Source organism: Pieris rapae, chromosome 6 (assembly GCF_905147795.1).
Source record: "Pieris rapae chromosome 6, ilPieRapa1.1, whole genome shotgun sequence".
Classification (NCBI taxonomy): Eukaryota; Metazoa; Arthropoda; class Insecta; order Lepidoptera; family Pieridae; genus Pieris; species Pieris rapae.
In genome coordinates, this window is record NC_059514.1 from 695,123 (window position 1) to 722,895 (window position 27,773).

At 32.6% G+C, this 27,773-nt stretch overlaps 3 protein-coding genes across 5 annotated transcripts in view; 2 read left to right on the forward strand and 1 right to left on the reverse strand.

The window, feature by feature from the left end:
• The first annotated feature begins 681 nt into the window (after positions 1 to 681).
• On the forward strand, positions 682 to 10,537 carry LOC110996713 (LARGE xylosyl- and glucuronyltransferase 1). 2 transcript variants are annotated; one of them, XM_045628628.1, is made up of 14 exons: positions 682 to 868; positions 1,081 to 1,429; positions 1,990 to 2,188; positions 2,701 to 2,915; positions 3,168 to 3,368; positions 3,676 to 3,804; positions 4,254 to 4,406; positions 4,686 to 4,863; positions 4,940 to 5,070; positions 6,029 to 6,184; positions 6,927 to 7,109; positions 7,596 to 7,688; positions 8,858 to 8,988; positions 9,700 to 10,537. In XM_045628628.1, the coding sequence occupies exons 2-14, from the start codon at positions 1,202 to 1,204 to the stop codon at positions 9,830 to 9,832; spliced, it is 2,130 nt and encodes a 709-aa protein (XP_045484584.1). In that variant the 5' UTR covers positions 682 to 868; positions 1,081 to 1,201; the 3' UTR covers positions 9,833 to 10,537. The 2 variants fall into 2 exon arrangements, with proteins under 2 accessions (XP_045484584.1, XP_045484585.1); XM_045628629.1 differs by having other exon boundaries at positions 682 to 855.
• LOC110996714 (intraflagellar transport protein 57 homolog) lies at positions 10,537 to 11,712 on the reverse strand. The gene has a single exon (XM_022264528.2). It carries the CDS (start codon positions 11,680 to 11,682, stop codon positions 10,564 to 10,566), a length of 1,119 nt encoding a protein of 372 aa, XP_022120220.2. The 5' UTR covers positions 11,683 to 11,712; the 3' UTR covers positions 10,537 to 10,563.
• Positions 11,713 to 16,090: 4,378 nt separating this feature from the next.
• Positions 16,091 to 27,773, forward strand: part of LOC110996706 (myosin light chain kinase, smooth muscle) — a 33,474-nt gene continuing 21,791 nt past the window's right edge. Inside the window, exons 1-2 of one of the 2 annotated variants that reach the window (XM_022264520.2) lie at positions 16,091 to 16,307; positions 27,581 to 27,624. In XM_022264520.2, the coding sequence (XP_022120212.1) occupies positions 27,591 to 27,624 (34 nt within the window). In that variant the 5' untranslated portion in view covers positions 16,091 to 16,307; positions 27,581 to 27,590. Of the gene's footprint in view, positions 16,308 to 23,356; positions 23,381 to 27,580; positions 27,625 to 27,773 lie in introns of those variants that run through there. The other variant, XM_045628630.1, reaches the window with a different exon arrangement.

Below are 27,773 nucleotides of genomic sequence, written 5' to 3' on the forward strand. Positions count from 1 at the left end.
ACACATCATCGCATTCGATGGAACTATTGAGAAAAGCAGTGGGCCTATTCTTCCTTAGGAGCAGTTTCGCTTTCACCGTATCTTCAGGGCTCGTAAAGCGAATACCTCGAATTTTATCTCTAGTTCTTGGGAACAAGTGAATGTCGCAGGGTGCACTCTGGACTTATGGCGGATGACTTATTATCTCGACACCTGCCATAGTCAAATATTCAATAGCCCGTTTTGCGGACTGCGCTGAAGCAATATCGTGGTGAAGGAGGATCCTGCTTCGAGGGCGCTCTTGTCGAATATTTTCCAAGACAACAGGCAAACAGCAATTGACATACCAGTCTGCAGTCTTTCCTTCCATCTTCTAGCAAAACTGTCGCGAAATTACCTTTCCGGCCAAAGAATGAGGCAAAGTGTCTCCAAAAAAAACAGTATTTTCTAATTCTAAGCAATATAAATATTTTACTTTTGACTAATTATTTAATATTTCCTATCTTAAATATTTTTTCGTGAATAAAAAAAAGCATACGGTAGTAGGTAGGAGTTAAGTTTCTACAATGTACACTGTGACTATACATTCATTTAAGTGTTAGTGAGTGAAGAGTGTACGATCAGTTAAATAGATACGTCCTAAATGACAGAGGCTAATTGATTATTGACATAACTTGACACTTGACAGTGGTTTGTTGTTATTTACTTCACTTTGTATTGTAACTTTTGGTACCTTCGGAGTTCCGACCGATTTTAGGGAAATTACTATAAATTCTAGTTTTTAGAACCAATTTGATGATCTCACTATATTGTCAATTAAAATGATATATAAATATTAAACCAGAGTAAATTTTTTAAACTTGTGAAATCGTCAAGGTATATAGTTACGGTTTGTACTTTCATTCGGTTTTTTGTTTTTTTTTGTGCCTAACATTATTTAAATTGAAATTATTACCCATATACATTATTTTCATATTATATTACTATACTATACTATCCCACATTGGAAGAAACGTCAAAAAACTCTGAATAACATTTTTAAAACCACATTTTTAAGTCACTAGGTAACATCAAGTATGTAAATCGTTGTCTGCTTTGTAGGTTGACGCCAAGATGACTATAATTTATTGTCAGGAAGAATGAAGAATTGCTCCAAAGAAGCATCAACGCAATTCTTCTTTTTTCGCCTACAACAAAAAATATCTAGAAAATGTTGTGAAAAATGAATTTAACAATAAGAAATGTTTTTTCCTGCTTATTTCTTCGACCCTGGCTAGGAGTGCCACTTGGACTTTGGATTGCAGTTTCAGTAATTTATTATTGGTGGTTAATTTCAAGAATTAATATACTTGAAACACAAAATGTTGTGTTTAAGAAACAACTTCAAATTTCTCATTCTGTTATGCGTCAATTGTCTGCAGATACTGAAGTAACATATAGTATTCCTCAGGTAAAGAAAATTACAATCTTACAACTAGAAATTCTGAGAACCAATTCGACTTAGGGTCCTTCAAGAAAAGAGCGTACCAATTCTTAAAAGGCCCGCAACACACTCGCGAGCCCTCTGGCATTGAGAGTGTCCATGGGCGGCGGTATCACTTAACATCAGGTGAGCCTCCTGCCCGTTGGCTCCCTGTTCTAAAAAAAAACACTTAGAATTATGTTATTAACTTACTTAAAAATATATAAATAATTCAAAATGTATGACATGTATTATAATTGTAACTACATAAGTAATGTTGAATGGTATTAAAAATTTCTTTATAAATAACTTATAATAATTGATATTTAGTTGGTATCTCTGAACAACAATATGCTAGGATTTATTCCAAATTATTTAAATAATAGAATTTGATGCTCTAAGTAGGTAGGTAAATGTGTATTGTAATTCTTCTTTATTTATGACATTTCTGTCTTGCCTGTAACATTCCCTTTATGGTACATTCTCTGCAATTGGGTAAACACTGTCTATGACATAATGTGATTAAAAATGTATTGTTTCTATTACAGATAGCTGATGTTGCTGGAACAATATGTGAAACCGTGCATGTAGCTCTTGTCTGCATGGGTAAATGTTCTAGGAATATCACTCCGATGCTTAAGTCTCTGCTTCACCATCGACAAAATCCATTACACTTTCATATAATAGTTGATAACATGTCTGAGCATACAATTAGTACACTTTTTGATATGTGGGATTTACCAGATGGTGAGTTGAAAGATGCTTTAAGTAAGATATGTTAGTTTTAAACATATATGGGAAACCACCGGCCCGTGGACCTAGTCTAGCTATATATATAAAAGGTAGCAGGATATTCAGTCTTCTTAATAAAACGTAACATAGAGTAACTAATGCAATATGATAAAAAAATTAGATTGATTTAACAATAAGATATAAAAAAATCTTTATAAAAATCAGTGACACTACACTACTACCTTTTTAGGTCTGGGCCTCAGATTTCTGTATCTGTTTCATCATAATTTATCAATCTAATAAGCAAGTACATTTTCGGCCTTCTGTGCCTGACATACCCCGTCCACGGCAATGCAATTCGCTTTCCAGATTTCTTCGCCGTTCGAGCGAAAATTAATTGCGTACATAGACTGAAATTCCAGTTGTGCACAGCGAGGGATCGAACTTTAACCTTAAGAATGAGAGTCGCAAACTGAAGCCACTAGGCCAAAACTAAAAAGTATATTTTAAGTATATTTTCTTTACAGTGAAATATACTTGGTACAATGCCCAGAACCGACTAGCAGAAGTCCGTTGGATACCAAACAGTCACTATTCAGGAATATATGCACTAGTCAAATTGTTGTTTCCCAGTATCTTGCCAAATAGTCTTAGACAAGTCATAGTTCTTGATTCAGATTTGACCTTTCTGTGTAATATAGCTGAGTTGTGGAGTATGTTCAGGAATATGACTGGTGATCAGGTAAATTATAAATTCTTTTGGTTGCCTCAGAAAGTTGTTTCAAAATCACATAATATCTATGATACATAAAAGTATTTTAATATCATTACAAATATGTTTATTACTTTAATAAGTAATGTAATTATTACTGTTGCGATTTTGCTATCTGGAAAAAGTTTTAATTAAATTAGATTGACACAAAAATTATATAATCAAAATAAAGTTAATAAAATTTATAAAGCGAAGCGTAAATTAAAATTTTCTTAATCCCAGTTTATAGGTCTAGTAGAAAACGAAAGTAATTGGTATTACGATAAAACGAAGCGGTGGCCGGCATTAGGGCGTGGCTATAACACGGGCGTAATGTTGTTGAATCTCCATAAACTACGTACGATCACGGATTGGACGTTCGTATGGCATGATACCATTAATGAGAATCTTGCTCAGCTCCAACAGACAACGTTGGCTGATCAGGTATAGTATTCAGCTATCTATAATATCATATAAATATAATATAGAACTTACTAACGCTAACATTTCTAATATATACTTAAAACTTTAATTTTGAAGTCTTAATTGCGTTTGACAAATTCAATAAGACATTAAAGATGCATGTTAAAGTGAACATAGTTGACTAAATTTGAGACGGCTAATATATAGTAGTACTTCCACAATTACTGTAAGTTTCCTTTAACTACTTTTTCGTAATAGCTGCTGATTAAAGAGATTAGCACATAGACGGTCCTATTGATAAAGTTTTTACTTATTTTATTATTTTCAGGATGTAATAAACGCAATCATAAAGAAAAATCCAAATTTCGTCTACAATATAAGTTGTCAGTACAATGTTCAGATGTCCATGAAGACATTGGCAAAGGGCTGTTACGGCGAAGATGTTAATAATGTTAAGGTTATTATTATTTATTAATTGTTTTTTCTAAATATAACACGTAAAATCTCTGCAATACAAAATTACTTTTAATGTTCTCTAGTCTTTATGTTAATATTTTCAGTTATTGCATTAATCTTATCGCTTTGAGAGCGGCGACTGAATCAAGAAATTCCGTAACGAAAATAAACCTAACACACGATGGCGTATATAGGTGGGGCTTGTTAGAGCGGGACAGAATGCATACTGCGTCTCACATCGGTCTAGCGCGATATTAATATCAAAGAAAAAATACTGCATAAATAAATAATTATAACTGCATAAGTTGATAAAAATGCTTTTTATTTGCTATTTGTTTCTTTGATTGGTTCATCAAAACCTTAGTAACCACTAATTTGAAATAAATATATATTTTTTGTATGACCATATTAAATTTTAATTATTATTTGGATTTTTAAATTATTTTCTAGATAATCCATTGGAACTCCCCAAGCAAATATAATGTACGAATTCGCGACTCGGACTATTTCAAAAACATTCATTTGTCATACGTTAATTTTGACGGAAATCTTTTGAGGGAGAAACTGCACAGATGCTCTGAGAGTGAAGTTGTTACTTACAAGGTGAGGTATTGGTAAAAATTTCTTTTTTAATAAATTAAAATTAATTTGTAAATTTCAACGATATCAAAGTTATCTTTTAATAAAAATTCTGTGGTTTAATGAACGCGGCTTTAACTGGCCTAGATCTATTACCAAAAGAAACTTCCGTCATTAAAGTAAAAAAATAACGAGCTGAATAGACGAATTAACTTGTTTATTTTATACAACTGCTGCTGAATTTTATAAATATCGCTTTAGCCGTTTATGTGGAAAACATTTCTGTTAATTAACGCTTTTTAGATGAATCAATCGGATCTATGTCTAAGTTTTCGCGCGGCACAACGTGTCAAACTGCGCACCCACCTCTATTACATGGACTACAGCTACTCTAGTGTCGATGGTTTTGACGTCACTCTTGTACTGCAATTGTCTATGGACAGACTGCAGTTTTTGGAACGATTAGTTAAATATTGGGACGGCAAGTATTAATATGTATAATGTATGTACTCTTGTATGAGTAGTTTATCAGCTTAATAATATATGACTGGATGCAGGCCCCCTCAGTGCTGCCATCTATTTGTCGGATTGTGAAGTGACGAAACTGGAAAGCTTCATCCGCGATTGGTCTGAAACCCTAAGCTTTCGAAAGAACATCGGATATCATCTTGTTTTTAAACATGATTCGGTAATTCATATTTTTTATTTAATATCATATGTACATATCAAATTTCTACTGACAATTATACAATTTTATATAGCCTACTAAAATATTTCCAAACCAATTCATTAGATTTAGGGCTCTTCAAGGAAAGGGCCTATCAATTCTTAAAAGGCCGGCAACGCACTTGTGCACTTCTGGCAATGTGAGTGTCCATGGGGGGCGGTATTACTTCATCGGATGAGCCTCCTACCCGTTTGCCTACCACAAAACCCTCCTCAAAAAATAAAAAAACCTAACACACGACGTAATATAATACGTGCAATAGGCGTTAGAGTGGGACAGAACGCCTATTGCGTATTCACATCTCTCTGACGAGATCAGTGACGTAGCGTAATCGCGGCCGGTGCGGTACGCGTTGTAGTGAGACAGACTATATCGGCATGTTAGTCTGAATGTGGTAGTGTGGTAGATTGAATAAATATCAAAGAAAAACAATTCTGCATAAATAATAAAGAAACGTGTGGCACTCGGGGTCTGCCGCGATAAAGCTATTGCACAGCATTTTTTATCAACCTATGCAATTATAATTATTTTTTTATTAATTTATTTATTTTTTATTTATGCAGTATTTTGTTTTCTTTGACATTAATTCAATCTACCAGACTCAGACTAACAAGCCTATATAAGCCTATATAGTCTGTCTCGTGTCTAAAAAGTATCACCGCTGTGCCGGTCGGAGTGGGGGGTGTTAGGTTTTTTTCGTTACGGAATTTCTGGATTCGGTCCCCACGCTCAAAGTCTGCGATAAAATCTATGCAATAGATTAAAAATAAATAAATTATTACATTATATGTATTATAATTCCATATGTTGATAAAAAATGCTACGCAATAGCTTTACCGCGGCAGTCCTCTAGTGAAATTCTTGTTTTTATTGAATGCCTTGACATTGTTATGTTAAAAATGTTTAATATTACCTATAGGTGCATTACCCAGTGAACTATCTACGTAATGTGGCTCTCGAGAATGTGAAAACGCCCTATGTGTTTCTTATGGACGCGGATTTCGTCCCGATGGCCGGCCTTTATGCCCATTTGAGAGCCGCTATCAAATTGATTAACCCGTATCCGCAGAAAAAGGTAAGGAATAATTTCGTGCATGTAATTTCTACTATCTACCTCTTTTGTTTTGTCTCTGGTGTCATTATTTCTCTATTGGCATATTTTATTAATACACATCTAAGGGATTTACACAATTGTCTATAGATTAAGTTCTACAAGAAAGTTTACACGATGATCCCTTGTTGTATGAAATGTTTTGAGCCGGAATTCGAACAAGCGACTCAAGTTACGTATGTACACTTATGAACGTTGATAAAGAAGATATTAAAAGCTAATGCTTCTTATTTTACATATGCTCCCAATTATCAAATCAAGTTCGTAGAAAGGACGAAAAGAACTCGCTATAAACTCTCCTCCATTCTTTTTAATCGCCAAGTGTTTTACAAAATATTTGTAAGGAGCTGCAATTACACCATGTTCCACATGATATCTTAAGTTATTAATAATTTAATCATATTAAAAAATAAAAATGTATCCTAAAGCAGCTGTAGGCATAGAGAAATAGGAGCATGCACTTACATTCTGTGGGAATCACGCCATACATTGTATTGTAACAATGTATTTATTTAAAATATAATAGATTAGACGACTAACTAAACACACGTTCATCTTATTAACTGTTTAAGACACAATTATTAACTAGAAGTTAATATATTAACTTTCCCATTTTTAATGTAACCAACGGATTTATCACCTCTTGTTTTTTTATTTTTTATTTTTAGATGTCTTGTTTTTAATAGATCCGATTCGATAATTTCAGTGTTTAGTAGTCCCAGCATTCGAGACACAGCGGTATCGTGCGTCAGTCCCACGGTACAAAGGCGCATTGTTGGCACGGCTTTCGTCCCGTGGGGACGTGGGACCATTCCGGGCCAGAGAATGGCCCAGGGGACATCGCGCTACCAATTACACGAGATGGGCTAACGCTACTGCGCCCTACGAGGTAGATTTGATTAAGAGTCGCTTTTGTTGATTTGATTTTTGTTATCAGGATCCTGAATTAAATTCTATTCTAGCAACTAGAATCATCTTTATATTTTATTTAACATTCAAAAGTGCTATTGTAGGTGGTTTAACTGGAATAATTTGATTGTTTTCTGCTTAGTCATAAAATCCATTTTACCCTCAAGGTTGATTAGCGATAGACTAAATTGAGGAAAAACTTAACTAAAAAAAAAGCTTTACTCTTTCATCAAGTTATTGTGAAGGTCCTATACAAGTCTAAAATAAATAATCTGATCATCGGATGAGATGAGCGATTCTTGAGGCAATTTTTGCCGCTATGCAGAAACCGCTGACCACTGAAGTATTTCCGAACCAATTCTTAAACTAAGGGTAGTGCTAGAAAAGAGCATACTTGGCGTTGCAAGCCTTCTGGAAATGTTAGTTATAATAAAAAAAACGAAGATAGTTATTTTTTTTATTTTAGGTGGAATGGCAATCTGATTACGAACCGTATTTAGTAGCGCATAGATCAGTTCCTAAATACGATACGAGGTTCTCTGGATTTGGTTGGAATAAGGTAAGAAATTTATAGATTACTTTTGCTGAGGACATATTACCTGTAGAGTCTTGATTTTTGCCTCCTTTTTCTAGAATTTTTGACAATTCAGTGTGGACATATTTAAATTTTTTCATTGCGTGTTGTTTCCATGAGAATGTAACTGCGTGCTCCTATTTCACCATGCCTCCAGCTGATGAAGCACGAATCTTTGGTTTTAATTTATTTTATTATTAATTACTTAAGATGTCATGTTAAACATCGTGTAATGGTTGCAGCTCTTATAAAAATTGTGTAAACATAAAACTTGGGTGATTAAAGAGTGGCGTAAAGTTTATTGAGAGTTCTTCTCTTCCGTTCTACGCCCTTGATTTGAGAACTCGCAGTGAATCTAAAATTATACAAATATCCATTTAATATAATATGTCCGACAGGTTTCTTTGGGTCTGAGCTATCTTTATTAAACGTACTTTTCGTGTATCCAAAATTTTAAACTTAGCTTAACTGTTGATTTACTTGGTGCAGAATCCGAATGATGTTTATCAAGCTTTGGCCTGAATAGTATATTTTCCCAAATAGCAATTAACGTATGAAATTCCTTTTTATCCATTGTTTTTAAACAAAAAAAAGTTCATTTCTTCTAAATACTATTTCACATAAACGTATTGTACGAAAGTTGTCAAAATTATATACGTGTCTTGTGAAGGTTTTTTTTTAATATTAGTAGCGCCATCTATGTGTCAGCCTTCAAACTTAACTTACTGTATTTATATTGTGTGGTATTATTATTTGTTTAATTTTGGGATGATTTCTACTCTAGATACATTGATTTTTATTATACTACTATATGTTCAACTTTTATTTATTAATTCCTGTTGTTTCTGAATGAATGGTTGTAAATTAATTACGGATTATGAAATGGCGATAGCAATACTCGAAAGACGGAAGAATAATATTCAAATCAAGGAAATATCAAGCCGCTATTTTTAAAATATATGGTATTTATTTGGCCTGCGACCTGGCTGTGGTATTTCGACCATACCTATAATTTTTTCGACATCAATTAAATTTATTATAATCTTGCTAATCCATTCATCGAACCAATAGATACACATATATTTAATTAAATTATTTATTTATTAATGAAATAGAATAACATTGTTTTATTACACAATAATTTATGTTGCCAGGTATCTCACAGCGTAGAGCTCAAGGCTCAGGGCTACAGACTGACAGTGTTGCCAGATGCATTCGTTGTGCACACTCCACACGCGCCTTCACCTGACATCACTGCCTTCAGGGCGGATCCACATTATCGAATGTAACTAACATTTTAAAAATAATAATAGCCTTTATTCAGATACATTTGTCATTTACATTTAAACAGATTTCCCATTTAATCTTCTAATATATCTGTGTGCCCTTTTTTGACAAAGGCTTCCTTCCGATCCCACCATTCCTCTGCACTGTGCCACTCTCTGCCATGTACCACCTGCTATTTTTTATTGGTCCACAGCCAGAGATCCAACCTTCCCCAGGGTTGAGAGTCGCACTTTAAACAAATAAAGTTTTGGTAATAATTATAAACAAAACCCTAGTTAAAAATGTGAAAAAACTACTTTCAAATTACAGGGGTACTCCGGTAATCCGGTCCCTGTCTAGTCCAGTACTCCCTGTAATCCGACACGGTCTATTATTTATTATAATATATTGACAATCTTCTAATGCATGATTGAACAAGAACTTTTATGCATTTATTATAAAACGTAAGCTTTCAATGGTGTTGTTTAATGTTGTGTGTTGTATGAGTTGTACTTCAGAGTACATACATATAACATATTGGATTTGTAATTTGTCGGATAACAAGGAACTGTTTTGTGAAAAAATATCATATTAAATTAAATACTAGATATATGTGAGTCTTAGGTGGTACTCTATAATCCGACAAATTGGATAGCCTGACTGCCATACAAAATGTTTCTCGTATTACCGGTGGTCCACTGTAATGTAATTCGTACTTATTTATTTTCAGATGCTTATCACTTCTTAAACAGGAGTTCCTAGATGACTTAAGGAAGCGTTATAATGTCACCTTTGACAAAGCCAAAGATTCGCCTTTCATGGCTCAAGCTAAGAGTCTTCTTTTAAATCAGAAAAATGATTAAATACCAAAGAGCAATGTGACCAGTATTTACCTGTTGTATTTTTTTATTAGACTAATCAATTGTTTATAATAAAAATACATAAGAATCTCTTGGATAACGTAGTTTATTACGTGATTTTTATGACAACGAAAGTACACTTATATTATGTTGTGTTCATTTTACAAAAATCATAGTTGGTTTAATAGTTAATTTGTTTAAGTTTTAATGCCCGTTTTACGATTACTTACATAATATGAGAAAATTACGTTCTAAAGTGACCATCTTATAGTTTTACTTTATTAAACTTGTATATATCTAAATGGACATCATTACAATAATATTTACACTTTAGATTTCCGATACAATTTTTTCCACACGAATTCTATTCGAACAATACATAAATACAATACAATATATACAATAATATAAAAAGATTGTTATTATTAGAAGCTTAACTTAAAAGATGTGAAAACGGGCATTCAAATAGAATATGGCTGGCCATAGATTTATTTTTGCACGCCTTTACATAATTTTAAATCATATTTTCTTAATTTTATATACTCAGTAAAGCATAATATTTTTGAAAAATCGTTCCTTTTAAACCAAATTATTTTAAGGATATTTCCTATTTGCTTTTGTGTAACCAAAGCTTGTCACGCGTACCTCCTATATTTTAAGAATATACATGTATTATTTTAAATTATCAATAAATAAATTACAATTTTATTTGTATTTTTATTAAAAACCTACTCTTAATACACGTGAGATATTTTAGTCTCATTCATCAAGTAGCTATTGGTCTTCGGGTTTTCTTTCGATATCAACATCCATAGGAGAACAATAATTTGGAAATCTAACTCTTGAATGTCTTTTTTTAATGTCTCAACGGCTTTCTTCGCGTTTACCAAAGGCGCATTGTCATTCATTGACGTGCCTCGCGATTCCGTTCTTTGCTTTATATTTTCCACTTTGGCTGTTAATTCATTTAAGATTTCCTGCTTCTCTGCTAAACCTGCGCTCGCTTCTTTGGACTCACTCGTTACCTTGTTAAGTTCATCCAATAAGGCACCATATTCACGAACAATTGGTTCGAATTGTTCATTTAATATATTCTCGCGAGCGTTTATTTTATCCATTGAGGAATTAATATTGCTATATACTTTGTTAAGCTGTGAACTTGTCGTTTTAAATCTTTCTAATAGTTCATCTTTGTATAATCTCATTTGCGCATGCCGAGCTCGCCAATCTCTTGCATCAGCCGTTATTTTGAGTCGCAACGCTGGTGCTACTCTCTCTAGCTCCAATTTCCATGCTTCCCAATCGTGTACCTTATTTCCAAAGTTACTAGAATTTTTTTCCTCCTCATCAGCGACTTCTCCGTCCGACTCTTCTGAATAAATCGCCATTTCTTCTTCTACTTTGTCAAGTGTTATCTCCGTCTCATCTTCCACTTGGTCAACGTCATCCACAGTTTCTTCTGCGTCGATTATATTAATAACTGGTTTTTGCCATTCAAAGTCCTCTTTTTTAAGCACCTCATCTGCTAAAACGTCTAGAATGTAGCAGACTTGCTCACCGTAACCTTGTTTCAATTTGTGTGATGAGAAATCAATTGTTATATCCTTTTCCCGTAGAATATCGACGATGCTAGCGATTATTGAGTTGGGATCGTCTTCTTCGTTTGGTTGCTCGAGAGCTTTTCCGGTCTTTCGTATGAGCCATGCAGCGGTCGAAGCAAATACAAAAAACTGTTCTCCTGGATTCGTTGATGTGATGAAATAATAACGGCTCATTGGCTTCATTTTGATTTCTGGTCGTAATTCAGTATCTATCTTCAAAAGTCGCAACTTATCCATGATGTTCAGATCCATGATTCGATATTTTTAATTATACTAGTTACACTCTCCTAATTATTATACTTTTTAGGTGTAATTATTAGATTATATAGTACTTTAATAACTAGAAAGATGCTGAACATTTGATGTTTTTGTTTACACCGTCTACGCGTGTTTACAAATTCAGTTGCCTAGCAACGACATACAATCTCGCCCGTCACTGCTGTATGTTTTCGTTACAAATAGTGTGTAGCGTATCATAGATACGCACTAAAAATGTACATACTATTTTCTATAAGATTTTGATGTATGTGGCAACATAGATATAGGCCGCCAAAAGAAAACAGACGTCACTCGGAAGAGACAAAGGGGGATGTTCTATCTTGTTATAAACCACAACCCATTTTATCTTTGTTAATTAGTTTATTCTTCACAAACAACAGTTTTATTAATTTATATTATTATAGAAAATGCTCAAGGATAAAATAATATATCCATTTGTCAAAAAAGTCTGTTCTGAGTGACGTCTTGTTTCTTCTTTATTAGTTTCCTATAGAAAATCCTACACAATATTGTATGTACATTTTAAGTGTGTATCTACGATACGCTACAAGACTTTTAAGACGAGAGAATATATATCTTTTTTTCTTGAACATTTCTATAATAATTTAAATTAATTACACGTGTTTATTTTGAATAAACCAATTATTAACAAAGATAACAATGGGGTGTGATTTATAACAAGATAGAGCTTCCCATCAGTGTTATAATACAATATGTTTCTGTAGATAGTCCCAGAGGAGATTGGTGTGCAGACTACATGCGTTGCTTTTCCATTTCTTGGACGCGACAGACGTGTGAACAGACATCTTCCATTATTTTTTTGTAAATGTAATACCTGCTGATGGTCAAGAATAGCAAATTATTACAATATGTCAGTTATACAGAAGATTTAGCGTATTCAACCTTCAACCGATTAAAAATTATTCATTTTGTCATCTAGAAATATGTATGCATTTAATAAATATAATTTGTAAATATCAAAGTTTCACTAATCCACCCACGTCAAAGATCTGAATCTAGATAAGCAAAAGATCTAAAGAGACATTTATAAAGAATTAAAATGAAAAATCACAGGAGTCCCACACAGTTGATTTAAGATAGTACGCGTTGCCAAGTGCTACGATTTTAAACCCCGCCCTTGAAACTGATTAATTTAATCTATAGACATGATATTTCAATATTTATGTACTTGAATAACTTGAAATTTTTTCATATATGTTTAGCGCTAATTATTGTCACGAATGTCAAGACAAAAAAATTTGAGGCCGATTACACAAAACTGAAGTCTTACAGAACTAAACAAAATATACGAAAACAGCTTCACTACTTATTATAAAACAAAGTCGCTTTCTCTGTCCCTTTGTATGATTAAACCTTTGAAACTACGCAACGGATTTTGCGGTTTTTTTTAATAGATAGAGTGATTCAAGAGGCAGGTTTATATTATGTATAATAACATCCATTAAATAGTGGAGAAGTACTGTTATTTTAGAGGTTTCTAATGTGATGTCGTAAATAATTACATTTTTTCCGCTTACATTGCAAACGCAGGCTGAACCCTACGAGTTTTATCAAAATAATGTACTAAGTATTGTACACATTGAAAAGGTCTACAGAAAAGTCCGTGATGGTATATGTCTATCTCTTATGGATAACCCACAATAACTTTTTTTGTCATTTACTTTTTACGACAAATAATGGCTAATTTTCGAAGCGATATTAACCAATACAGCATTAATCCTTAACCAAGAAGATAAACGAAGGTACTCGAAAATATACGAATATACACGAAAATAAACGAAGGTAAACGAAAATAAACGAAAAAAAACGAAGATACTCGAAAATAAACGAAAGTAAACGAAGATAAACGAAAATGCACGAAAGTTAACGAAGGTAAACGAAAATACACGAAAATAAACGAAGATACTCGAAAATAAACGAAGGTATACGAAGGTAAACGAAGATACTCGAAAATACACGAAGATAAACGAAAATACACGACAATAAACGAAGGTAAACGAAAATAAACGAAGATAAACGACGATACTCGAAAATAAACGAAGATATTCTATGAAGAGAAGATATTATTCTAAGAAGGCAAATCGCAAGAACACATGACAAAAGGTTACAATATTTATTTCAATATATCATTTTCAGTCACTCCGCGATAGAAGCCGCGTGGTGAATATAATCTTTGGTAGGTTTACCTAATGTTTGAAAGTGAGTAAATATTTTCTTGTACAAGAAACAGACCTTTTTTACACTTGCATGTGACCAATGTCGGTTGCAATGGTCCTCTTAACAGATCTCTATCATTTTAATTTTTAAGACTCCTTATGGAGACTCCATATGAGTACCACGCTTAAGATGCTGCAGCCATTATTCCGTCACCAATAATTAAAATATACATTTTTAAGTTGGATATTTGCTTTCGTTCTTTTCTCTTTTATAATTGTAATGTTTTCTGTTTGTCTTTCATGCACATGTATTGTGTTCTTGATTAACGCTGACTAATTCGAGTATTAATGTTGGTAATTTTGTGATTACGTCATAATTTAAAAATAATTGTTTACTGAGTACCTTTACTAATTTAATGATTCATTATAGCTTATTAATAATAACTATTTTTTGAATCCCAAATCAACTAATTTCTACCTAACGACTATTTCCGAAGAGATCTGAAATATAAATTTCTGACTAAATATACTTTCTCTTAACTGAAGTAAGTAATAAATAATAAACTTTATTTATGACAAAAGGGTTGTGACAAGATTCATATATATCGCTAGTCCCCACACCAGGGAAGCCCTGTGTTCAACTAGAAGATCTATCTATGTAATCTTTATAACCATTTGTTTCATATTATTTTCTAGCACCCATCGTCTCTTTCTTTCGATATCACATTACATACACTGTGATAAAAAGAGATGGCTGTCATCAACATGAGTATCTCAATAGTGTAACTGTCGATCGTCGGTAAAAGAAATAAATTGGTATGACTAACCCAAACCTATTTAGGGAACTAATAAAATTTCCTGTGCAAATGGGTTATACTCTAAATTAATCGTAATAATGAGGAAATAAACTTACAAAACATGACTGATAAAACCATATAATACACAGAATAATAACAGGCCTTAAAAATTGTTTACATGCCGTAAATTATTTTTTCATAAGCAAAAAAAACTATTTGCAAGTACGACTTATACGTGCGAGCGAGAGGCCATTACCTTGTAATGTCACGATGTATTTTGGTTTATTTGTATGGAAAATAACAAATATTACAAGCTTGGTGTATTCCAATCAAAACAATTTGGTGAATAATGCCTGGTTTCGATGAACTTTGAAGGTTTAACCTTTACATATTTTACTAAAGGAGTCATCTTATAATTTGATTTATTCTTGATATACATAATTGTAGTTTTGTATTAAACCCTATATGCTCTCTCAGACTTCGTGCTATTAAGTTAAATAAAATTATGTAATTTATACAAAAATTGATTTATAATAGCTTAAAAATAAATTTACTTATCTAACGTGACAGTATTTTTGTTACTATAAATGTTTTCGTTTTGTTTTTTTGTATTGATTGTACTTTTGTAATTTTTATTATAATGAATTTAAAAAAAATGTTATAGGTACTGTGATTTAGCCCTTAGTGGTTTTCTGCACTTTAAGTTTATTTATAATGTTTAAGCAATGGAAAACGTCACATTAAACGTTAGAATCGTTGGTTTATTTGGTAACTAAATATATAATAAATTATTCTAATAATGATTTAATTTATGTTGTGATCGCTCAATGCTAAACATAATATCATTGTGTTTTTATTACCGCGTAAGTTAGACATTAATAAAAAACTATTCTACTCTAATAAGTTATTTCAGGAGCAGTAGCTATATAGCAGTATAACTGAAGAGGGTCAGATGGGCTGTCCCAGGATGTCGGCTTACTCATTCGTAATTTTATTATTAAGCAACTATTAAAATTTAGAGTAGTGTTGGCCTAGTGGCTTCAGCGTGCGACTCTCATACCTGAGGTCGTAGGTTCGATCCCCGGCTGTGCACCAATAGACTTTCTTTCTATGTGCACATTTAACATTTGCTCGAACGGTGAAGGAAATCACCGTGAGGAAACCGACATGTCTTAGACACAAAAGGTCGACGACGTGTGTCAGGCACTGGAGACTGATCACCTACTTGCCTATACGATTTAAAAATGATCATGAAATAGTTTCAGAAATCTGAGGCCAGGACCTGGAATAATTACAATGTGGGATCACTGAGTGCGCGAAAAAATAAAAAAAAACCCTCAAAGAACGACTTTATCTCGTATTACTCGTAGTCGCGCGATAAAATTAGATTTGCTGACGAGCGCCCGCGCACTCCACTAGTCGGCAACTCGGCAGTCACGCTTAGAGCCCGCGACGCGACACCAGCGTGTCAAAACAAAATTAAAAGAAATTAATTGTTGTTTTTTCTTTGGTTTTGTGCGTCAGTGTTAGTGTAAGTGCCTGAAAGAACGTCGTGTTTGTGCAATATTGTGAAAAATCCTTTTATCAGTGGTCACTGTGTTATGTGTATGTCCTGAACTTAAAGGTAAGCAGCGCGGCGGTTTGAAAGTTGTTAATGAATATTTAGCTTTAGAGGCCGCTTTTTGGAATGTTAAAATGTGAACATTCCGTTAGCTAGACTAATATTATCAGATAATGTTTGTACACAAACTCTAAATTGTTTATTATATACGTATTAATAAATTAAATTTTCAGACTTTTGGTATAAAAAATTCTGTTAGACCAATTTTGGCCAATTAAATTCTTCAGATATTATCATTGACAAAATATAGTATCGTGTAATGTGTATGCTTTCCGGGTATGACATTTATGCGTTGTGTCATAATTAGATACGTGAAGGTTAATTGATAAGCCATTTTAAAGTTTACCTAGGATATGCAAAGAACGATGAATTCTTCGTGATATCCGTTTGGTTTGCAGTTGTATTCAAACATGTTTTCATAAGTAGTCCAAAAACATTAGAAATTGACCCTCTGTTACGCATGAATGAACTTGTTAATTTTAAAATAAATTAATAAAATAATTTTCTAGTTATTACGTGGCTAAATTAATCTAAGTTACACCATCAGAGGAGCATTAGTCATCCATTAACACTAGAAAGACGGGAGCAGTCATTTGACTGTCAATTTGAATTTAATGTTGAATAATTCACAAACCATTTGACGTAACGTATTGAAACTTTGTGACTTTTATTAATATTAGTAGTTAAATGAAACTATGTATCAAAATAACTCACATCGCTTTTGTTTATTATTTAAAATCTTGATATACCGACAAAGACGGCGGCAGTCATTTGACGGCTGAGATCCGATAAGTGTTTATAAGTTTCAAGTTTAAGTTTTTAAAAGTTTTTGAACTTCAAGGTCTTATCACCTCTACCGACGGTACGTCGTGGTCACTTCAACTAGACAAATTTGCACTAATATCAGACGTTTGGAAGAAATTTATTGAGAACTGCTTATCATGCTACAAGCCTGGAGAAAATTTTACAGTAGACGAACAACTGTTTTCTACTAAGGTTAGATGCAGGTTTCTTCATTACATTGCTAACAAGCCTGATAAGTTTGGAATAAAATTTCTTGCTTGTGTCGATGTGGATTCAAAGTTTGTGCTCAACGGCTTTCCTTATTTAGGAAAGGACGAAAGCAGGCCACAAAACCAAAGCCTTGGTGAATCCGTTGTTATGCGTCTCGTGGAACCTTTTGCAAATACTGTCCGAAATGTAACTACTGATAACTTCTTTACATCGATAAGCTTGGTAAATAACTTGCTCGCAAAACGCACTACGATTGTAGGAACTATGAACAGGGCCCTACGAGAGATTCCACCTTACGTCTAATCACTTCATATGATTTTGTTTGAAACAACAATCCTGAAATCCGATAGATGTATATTCACAATTTATCAAGGAAAACGAAAAAAGAACGTGTTATTCCTTAGCACGTTACATAACAATGTTGAAATAGACTCCAATCACCCTAAGAAAAAGCCAAAAACTGTGCCTTTCTACAATGCACCAAGTACGGCGTGGATGTGGCTTACCAGATGGCATAAAATCATAGTGTCAAAGCGGCATCTCGAAGGTGGCCGTACATTTTTTCAATTCTTCTCGATCTTCTACTCAAAATCCGGAAACTCGGAAAATGTTATGTACAAAAGTACAAAAATAAAACTAATAAAGATACTTGTAAAAAGCCACTTTGCGGCTCTTGTAACGTAAAGAAAATGTTAAAATATAAAATATGTGTATAAATATTATAATTAATCATACATCAAACCCTGTTTTATTACTATAGTTACCATTTTTAACAGCTAAAATAATAAAAAAGGTGTAATATATTGGAGGAGTCATTTGACCGGTCGCCGTCTTTGTAGGTAGATAGATTTTCCCGTCTTTCTAGTGTTAATGATTTTCAAAATACATTTTTAGGTCTTACATCAGAAAATAATAATAAAACCAACCATTACAAACTAAAACGTTATTTAAAATTCGGGACAGTGTCTACTGTCCCACCTTTTTCACTAAATTGTTTATGGAAAGTAGGTAAAAAGTTAATAAGTAATTACCCTTGTAACTTTGAACACTAAAACATTAGTTATTTCGCCGGTAATCATACATTTGCATAACCGCTAAGATACTAAAATGTATAATTACAGTTGATATTAATAATAATAGCTATTATAAACGGTTGTGTAAACGGATGTAAGTGACAGAAATTCTTTAGCGCTTTCAAATAAGCAAGGTTAACTCGTGGCCGACTGTATATAACGTTTTGTATACTTTCAATGATATGAAAACAATGTTATGTATCCAAAAGTCTTACTCTGTGACTTCCAAGATCCCGATCCAGATAAGTCTTTGTTCCAAGGTTGCGACATCAGCGCTACGGATATCGAGAGAACTACAACGAACTTGCATACGAAAACCACTTGCATTATGGGTTTGAATCATTGGGAATAATACTGATGCCTCTTACATCAGAAATTATGAGAGCCTCGGTTTTTCGGCAATTAAATACTTTCTTGATAAATGTACTAAAACATTTATTTAATTCGGTCTTGTACTTTTCTTCAGCTTCAGACTTATAGAAAATCTATAATTTGAAAAGGGTATACGAAAGAAGTAGCTAGGTTTTGCTTAAAATATAAAGTTTAGTTGTTATTTAAACTCAACAACACAAAGCTTTTGCCTAAAATTTCACTCTTATTGGAAACTTTTGTAAGAATAAACATTAAACGACAGCTATGTTTGAAAAATTATTTTAATTTTAATAGTTAACAAATTTAGCATATGTCCAAAGTAATTGAAATATGTTAATACATATTATGTTGGTTTCACATTAAATTATCAATTTCCAGTGTTTAAATGCAAACAAAATGTATGCACAAGTGAAATAACTAGGCTTCTCGCATTTCGCTTGCTATAGTAATGCTTACACAAAATAAGCATTTTTTTCCTTTTCATTTGTCCCTTTTTTATATTGGCCTGATCACTGATTACATTTGTTTTAATTGCTTTGTTGTGTTCGATTAGTTTTGTCATATTAGTTTTTGTACTTGCTTATATTATCTATTTTTTTTCTCATAGTAATTGCTAGAAAGGGATCGCTCGAAAGCGATAAGGCCAACAGTTGGCCTCCTTTTTATTTATTATGTCAATAGTATTGTATTTCTGTACATACAACGAAGTGTTGGTAAATTATCGTTATTACGTATTTTAAATTTTACAAGAATAATTACTAAAAGTTATCGCAAAAGGAAAAAATGTTAATAGTTCAAGTGATGTTCAATTTTTAATGTCTACTTAGTTTGTCTACAGTGCTTAATTTACTAAATTTTATTCTTACACCTTTAACACTATACATCAATTTGACTAATTTCCTTTTTTTCCTGCTTCGCCTCAAGTCGAAACAAATCAATTAAAGTTGGTCTTTGGAAATATTTTTTTTGAGAATATGATTGCTTATCGCAGCGTATTTCGTAAACAAAGCCGCGGGTCTACTTCATTCTAAAACAGGACCATATTTAATTACTCAATACCGGATATTGCGACTCCGATAGCAACGCATTTGCATTCAATTATATCTCTGTGACATAAGTGATAAGTAATCCGAGTTATTTTTACAATTAATTAAATAATTGCCAGAAAAAGTCCTTTGTGTTGAAATTAAGTAATATTTTTGTACTGTCTATCTTACAAACGTGTCCTTCGTCAGTATATTTATTTTGCGAACTAGCGAAGTATGGAATCGAAGCCCGATGTCTTCCTTGGGGGTTACGACCTTCAATTGTTTAAAGACAGTAGACTATAATTGGTTGTCTATGGTTGGCGATCACTGCCCCTTTTGGGCCTCCCGTAGGCTCGTTTGCACCCTATCAAATAAAAATAAACACACAAACTTTTTGGCAGTTAAAATTATATAGATTTTTTTTATTGAAATCAAGAACAACTGTTTAAAATCTGAGAACAGTCTGAGAAACGGAAATATACTCGTTCCTGAGTTCTTTATGAGACAATGTGGGCACTCCATAGGTTAATGTTAGGTTCGCATCGCCTGCGTTGACTTAGTTTAATTAGTTAAAAGTCGCTTCAACGATAATCCTTATACATAAAAACACATACACATCTAAAATCCAGTTGCGTTAAAAAACCTTTCAGTTCTGGATTCCAGATTTCTGTATCAGTTTCGTGATAATTTGTTTATTCTAACAGGCAAGATGACTTTTGTGTTATTACTTTTTCGATCGTCGATCCCTTGCCGTTCGAGTATAGAAAGTCCATTAGACACATTTCACCTAAAGAATTTCTTCTTTCCTCAAGAATTGGTGAAAACTGTACAAAAATCCATTCGGTGTCATTTAATACATAAGGGTTTAGTTTTATACGTCCAATACGCAGGCTGTATGCTCGCAGCTGTTTATCGCAGCTCGATTCGAAAGCAGGGTTCATTAACCGCGCTCCATTGAGCCGGTTTTGACATTGAGGTTTTGGGCTCAAGTAGAACGTACAAGACTTTTAGCACTACAGTTTCTTATTTTTAGGACAATGCCTTTTGAATGTTACGCGAAATGTCAGATTATACTTCCCTTTTAACTCACTTTAAAGGGGTTTGATTAAGTATAATATTTTCTACTAAACGCCTTCAATGAGATGAGTAAAAAAAAGAAACACAAATAACACAATACATAAAAAATACAAGGGATGCAACGGGCGGCCTTATCGCTAATAAGCGATCTTACCCAAGTATCCCTACTAAGAGAAAGCTAATGATGCTAAGAAATGATGAGAGCAAGAAGTGCAGAACCAAATGCAAAAACCAAATGCTAAAATAATACAAAAAAACAAACTAAAAAGTAAAACGCTAATCTTACAGATTCAGGAATAACGAATAGCGATGCAATACAAAAGAAAAGGTAACACAAGAATTACACAAGTTACGATTGATCAGGATAGGGACAAGGTTAAGAAATGTTTATACAGAAGAGTTTTAAAAGATGATAGAGAGGTAGCCAATCGTATGGAGTCGGGTAGCCTATTTTATTATCCTTGTACTCATCATTCTCTTATCTTATTTTATTATTTTTAAATAACATACCATAATTTGCTTTTAATTTTGCATTACATAAATAAAATGCATGCATGTTTGAAAATTGAAATGCTGACACCACTTATACATTCTATTAATGTTACGACACTGTAATATTATAAATTTAACACAACAATCGTAAATCGGGAAAAAATTAAATTACTTTCATTCGTTTTTTATTATATATAAATAATAACCAAATTAAAATAATTTAGTACTTACCTGACACATTTACCAAATAGACTATAGCCTTTATTTGATAAATAAATATATATTTTTTTGAAATTAAAAGTATACTCGTTAATGTTTTAATTCAATTAAATCCTTTAAATTAATTAACAAGTCGACACCGGAACTTCAGTTGTATTATTAGCACAACTAGGTATTTAATTAATTAAAGTATAAATTATGTACAATATTGACCTGGAAATGAAAATATATAAAATTCGTTTCAATAAAAGCCATTTTTTTATACGTTCTTCATTGCTAAAGGTCATATTGGACCACTTCCTCCATTCTCTCTGTTTGGTATATAGGTCTCTGGACCACATCTCGCTCTGGGGTCCCAATACCCATTACAATATCAACTTTAATTTTGAGTGGATTCGGTATCGACATAAATTATTGAAAAAACGAAAATGCATATAAAAGCTGATTAAACCATCGTTCCGCTATCTTTTTCTTTTAACTGTGAGCACTTAAGAGTAATCTAATTTTAATACAATTAGATCGCATCCATTTTCCATACAATTTTCATCCACGCAGTTTCTAATCCTTGCTGCTAATATTTTTCTTATCCAATACAACGGTTTAACCTGGAACTTTATATATTGAATAAGAAATAATAAGATGTTTGGGGCTCAGTCAATATTTATTTCTTAAAGTAACGTAAAGCGTAAACGTAAACTTTTTTAATGAGGTGAAAATACGCTTACGCCGGCTCGCGCCATGAAATAATTTTCGCCGTGAAAATTTTCGATTAAAACCACTAAACACATGTGGTTATCGTAGATTTTAGATAATATAGTGAAATAAATAAGTTAATATAATATATAAAAAACTTAAAAATCATTTATTTATTTAGGTAACACAATGTACACTTATGAACGTTTTAATTCGATTGCAAATAAACCACCCATGACGCTATTTAACTACGAATAATATTTACTCGTTGATAATGCGCCATATCTATTTACTAGACCTCCGGTTATATCTAGAATATTAAAATGAGATAGCCAACAGAGATCACTATGTTGGTATTGTATTGGTAAATTTAGTAAAAATCCAATCCAAATCATATCCAAAAAAACATCGCAAAAAAATGTGTCTCTAATATGGCAACATTGGAATTGACACGAATCAAATCAAAAATTTACCTGTCAATTTGACAGTATCTATCTAATCTACATAAATAATAAAAAAAGATTCATATAGAATCTACTACTATAGACAATATAGCCACTATACATTTATTCTTAGAAAAGTCAGTTGCAGCAAAACGAAGGACTTTACCCCCCGCTAAAATAATTCCACGACGCTCCGCGCCTCTTAAGGCGTACACAATGAGTAATGACGTACACCACTGACGTGGCATGCCTGCTGAATATAGATGCATCTTCAATAACAGTGATATAACGGCTATTTCCTTTCAAACCGACAAATATTCATGACGATTGTGCATATCCTATGAAAATCGTGATATTTTTAGAACACTTGCTACTGTCTGCGCGTCGGTCGTTTCACAACTCAGCGTTTTTAAGGCGGTTTTTACCGTGAACCACCACAATGTTGAACTAGCTGTCTAGGGGGCAGTAAAGATAATAGCGTACAACAAACAGCGTTTTTCACATTCCAGCAACGCACTCGCGAGCCCTCAACCAACAAAAACGAAAACGTAACATCAAAAATGGCAGCAAACCGCAACTCCCGCTATTGATAGTGCAATCCATGAAGACGAAAAGACAGTTCTCTTTCCGCACAGACTATCAATGTCCATTGGCAATTGTTTCAGGTGGTAATTATTATTAAAAGCTGAAGATTTTTTTATTAAATATAAATTGTCTCTGCGCAAATATACAATTTAACATTACAATATAGCCTAACTTGCCATGTCATTAACGAAAATCTTTAACACAAGGAACAATATAAATACACGTCAATCACTGTCCGTGCTATCATTTTATCCCTACCGTCATCATCACCAATAATTATAAAATCGCTAAAGCGGTTAATAATTCGTACGAGTAGTTAAAGTTAAATTATAATGTTTCCTTTTTAAAAGAAGCTCATTGATATTGACTTATTAATGCCATAAATATTTGTTTATACTAAACACCGTTCACTGAGATTCCTACTATATAAGACATCTCAGGAAAGCCCACACAACAAATAGAAAATCGTTGACACCTATAATTTGTGTCCGATGCGTGGGTAAAAGTATCGATGTATTAATCAAATATTGAAGTTTATCGACTAACTTTAGATTTATAACTGTTCTTAGTTTTGCCTTACATCTTAAATAAGACATCGTAAAGTATGAATATAAAAAGCTTATAGTTTTTATATTATTTTAGATTAAGTTTGGCGATTGTATATTTTTAAAGTAATTTTATTTTTGTTGATTTACAAAATTTGCATTCCTAATAATTTATTTTATTTATTTTAAATTTAATGTACCGAAATTACATTAAATGAATAATCAAATTAAAATTAAACTTAAAAAAGATTTAGACGTCAGATAAATTATTTAAAATACGCAAAAAACACCACTTTATAAAGCTCAGTTGTCCGTCACCACATTGTCTAATTAATATACAATCTAAGGGCCATGAACCGGAAGTGTGCCAAGATGGCGACAACACGTGAATATAGCAGATCATTTTTTTGGCTATCAGTCAACAATCAACCAACCACGTTGCCCAAGAATTTCACCTTGACTCGAGAAAGCCTGTGCTTCGTCCAAGACAGTTTTTTAGAACAAATCGAATAATGTGTATCCGTCTTTTGACGATGTAATACTACTACACTTAAATATTGAGGTTATGTCAAAGTCAAAACCAACTCCTCTCACAAAACACTATTGAATCGGTTTGTTTTATACTTATATATTTATATTTATTTCCGTTTCAAGACAGCTCATAACAATTTCCTTAATTAGCTTTAAAATTCTAAATTTATTAATTTAGAATATTAAAGCTAATTAATATAATTCCTTTTATTCTGATGTACGCAAGTTTTTTCTTGTATCAATATGTCACCTCTTACTAGTCACATTATCTGTGAACAACATTACAAACGTGGGTTGTTTTAATGCCCAACGATAAGAAAATGCAGAGGATAAATCAGCCAGGGCATTTGTGATTGCTGGAACTGTAAAGTGTCCCGGTTTTTTGTCCCTCTCTGTCCGGTTCAATATCGAGGACATGACGGCATTCTTCAAGATGTAGCACAGACATCACGTACGTAACTATGTGATGTGGTCTGTATGCAGCAACGTATTATAGGTTGATTATAATCTGTGCTCCATAAAATCTAGATATTTTATGAAAAAAACAAATAACATATATAATGCAAGAGATGCAACGGGTGGTCTTATCCCTAACAAGTGATGTCTTTCAGGCAACTCTAGTAAGCAAAAAATAATAATATAGAATCACCAATCTTAATCTTATATACTTAATAAAAAAAAATTATATATTAAACAAAAAATTTAAAAAGGTTTGATGAATTGAAATGCAATACAAAAGAATAAGAAATATAAAAATAACAAAAGTCATGATTGAGCAGGATAGGACATGGTTAAGAAATGTTTATATAGAAGTTGTTATGGTTCCCTTCGTATGGAGTCGGGCGTATTCCACAGCTTAATGGCGGAGATCCAAAACGAATTGCCTAAGGATGAGCTATGGGATGGAATTTCCAAAAGCATCTATTAGAGGAGCGTAACATATAGTTATAAGGACCTGATAATATAATAATATAGATAATGTAATATAATTCAGATTCGTTTTTAGGATAAAAGAGATTGTTTTCGGGATTTAAAAGAAGAGTAGAAGTTAAAGGAGATGAGCGTCACGTCTGAGTCGATATGATAAATTTTGTATGTTCTTCGGTCAGCGATAATAACAAATTCTTTATTTTAAACTTTATTTTGTAAACATAACTGTGAGTCTGTGTAATAATTTAGATAAATCAAAGTTTAAATATTACTTAAAAGTCCTTATTAACATTTATATGATACGTTTTCTTGTCTCTATTCTGATAGTGTAATAAAATTAACACAGAAATAAATACGTATATAACTACGCCTTTAATATCCTCGGAAGCAATAATTGTTTCTGCTCAAAGTGAAAAAGCTTTTAACACGTACATTAAACTCTTGATCATGTTAGATGCGAGACCCTGGCCACGTTTTTGTAACGAAATTTCAAAGTGAGTTACTTCTTATCACAAACGTGTCATTACTGAGTTTTCTTCTAAATGATGAAATATTAAAACTACATTTTCACACGTACCGTAATATATGGACGACCTTGATCCGTTTTATTTTTTACGAATCGTAAAATGCCGGAACAGCCGCGATTTTCTTTAGAAACAAAACGTTTATGCTGGAAAACATTTGTTTTTCGTAAACGAGACTATTTGTTGGATAAATAAAACAAGATTCTATAAACTGAAAATAGGATTATTATGGGAACTGTAAGATTATTGTTTTTTTTAATATATAGCAATGGCATACCAGATGTTAAGTGATACATGATAACTGATAGTGCCGCCACTCATACAGACACAAGCATTGGCTCGTGAGTGCGTTGCGGGTCTTTAAAACATTGATATGCTCTTTTAATAACTAATAATGAACACCCTTAGTCGAATCGGTTTGAAAATGCATTAGTGGGTAGCAGATTCCAAATTCTGGTGAATGTATACGTTTTAGGGAATCTTTAAGAATTCCTCGAAATCGGGAAATTTAAATGTATGTGAAATCATTTAACAAATAGCACTTTCTGTTATACTATACTATACACTATATTATATACTAAAACTGCTCTTTTAACTTTTTAATCCTTAGATTAACATTTTAGTTACTTAGTTATTAATAGGTCTGTTTCAACGCGATAAACACAAAAACTACTGCATAAGGTCACTAGTGAGGTTCTATTAGTTTAATATTTGTGTTATAAAAAATATAAATTAACAATTATTATAGAACTCAGAGTTATTGCCAAAATATAATCCACACTGGCGATGCTACGGTTGGAAACAAGTAAATAAACAAAACCTTAATCATGACAGAAATACATAGCTTTTAACAAATTGATCTGTGTGGGAACTCACTAAGGAGCCTCGGTTTTGTTGGTAATTAGATTACAATTATTACGTGGAAACAATTTCTTTAAAAAATTATTTTACAAGTCCTAGCATTAAATCTGATTGAAAATATTTAAATAATTTCTCATTACATAAATCATTTTGCCTAACATTATAGATATAAATCTGATAAGCAATTTGTATCTGTCGTGTAATTGAATGTCTGAGATCCTTAGTCGGCCGTGCGATTTAAATAGATGACCCGTTTTCAACGGTAGGTATTAAGACACGTCTTGTTTGTTTAAATTTTAAATAAACAGCGGTGACCTTGATTTTGGCTCGTTGGCAGTTTTAGTAATTCTCACTTAGTCATCTAGAAAGTACGTCAGGGCTTTTGTATTATACTAATAATATATTACAGTATTTTCCTAACAATTTATGTATATCGTAATCCTACTACAGCTTATATAAATTATATATAACAAAAAACTAAACTAAAGATATAACCTACGATGGAATACATAGTATAATTATAGTAGTATAAGTATAATCAAAAAGGTTCACACGAAAGGAACTATTCATAAAAATGATTAAATACATTTACCAACTAATACCTAATTCGGCTGTGCTGTGTGATGGTGTGAAGGTGACGTATGGACGTGAGGGTGTGTTGGTGTGATATGGTCATAATGCAGGTGATTTAGCACTATGGATATTCTTAATACTAGAATCTTACAATAGACGCAAAGATGTTTAGTTTAGACTGATTGTAAAGTTTTAAAGCTTCATTACTTACTTCTGTTTATGATGAAATGAAAAATCTGTGATCATAATTAGCATTAATATTTATAATGTTCATTAAATTAGATTTGTAGTTAATTTTCTTTTGTTTTTTTTTCAGATCATCCGAGATGATCCACGTAGATGAAACGGATCCTGTTGGAGGTAAGAATTTTCTTCTTCAATTTTTCTACTCACCACCTTAGTCATACAACCTCCTATAGTTCTGTTTTTACTAAAGAAATTAAAACTCTTCCTTCTGGAGGAGATAGTTAGAGAGTCGGTTCTTCATTCCGGACCGTCTCTCTAAAAGT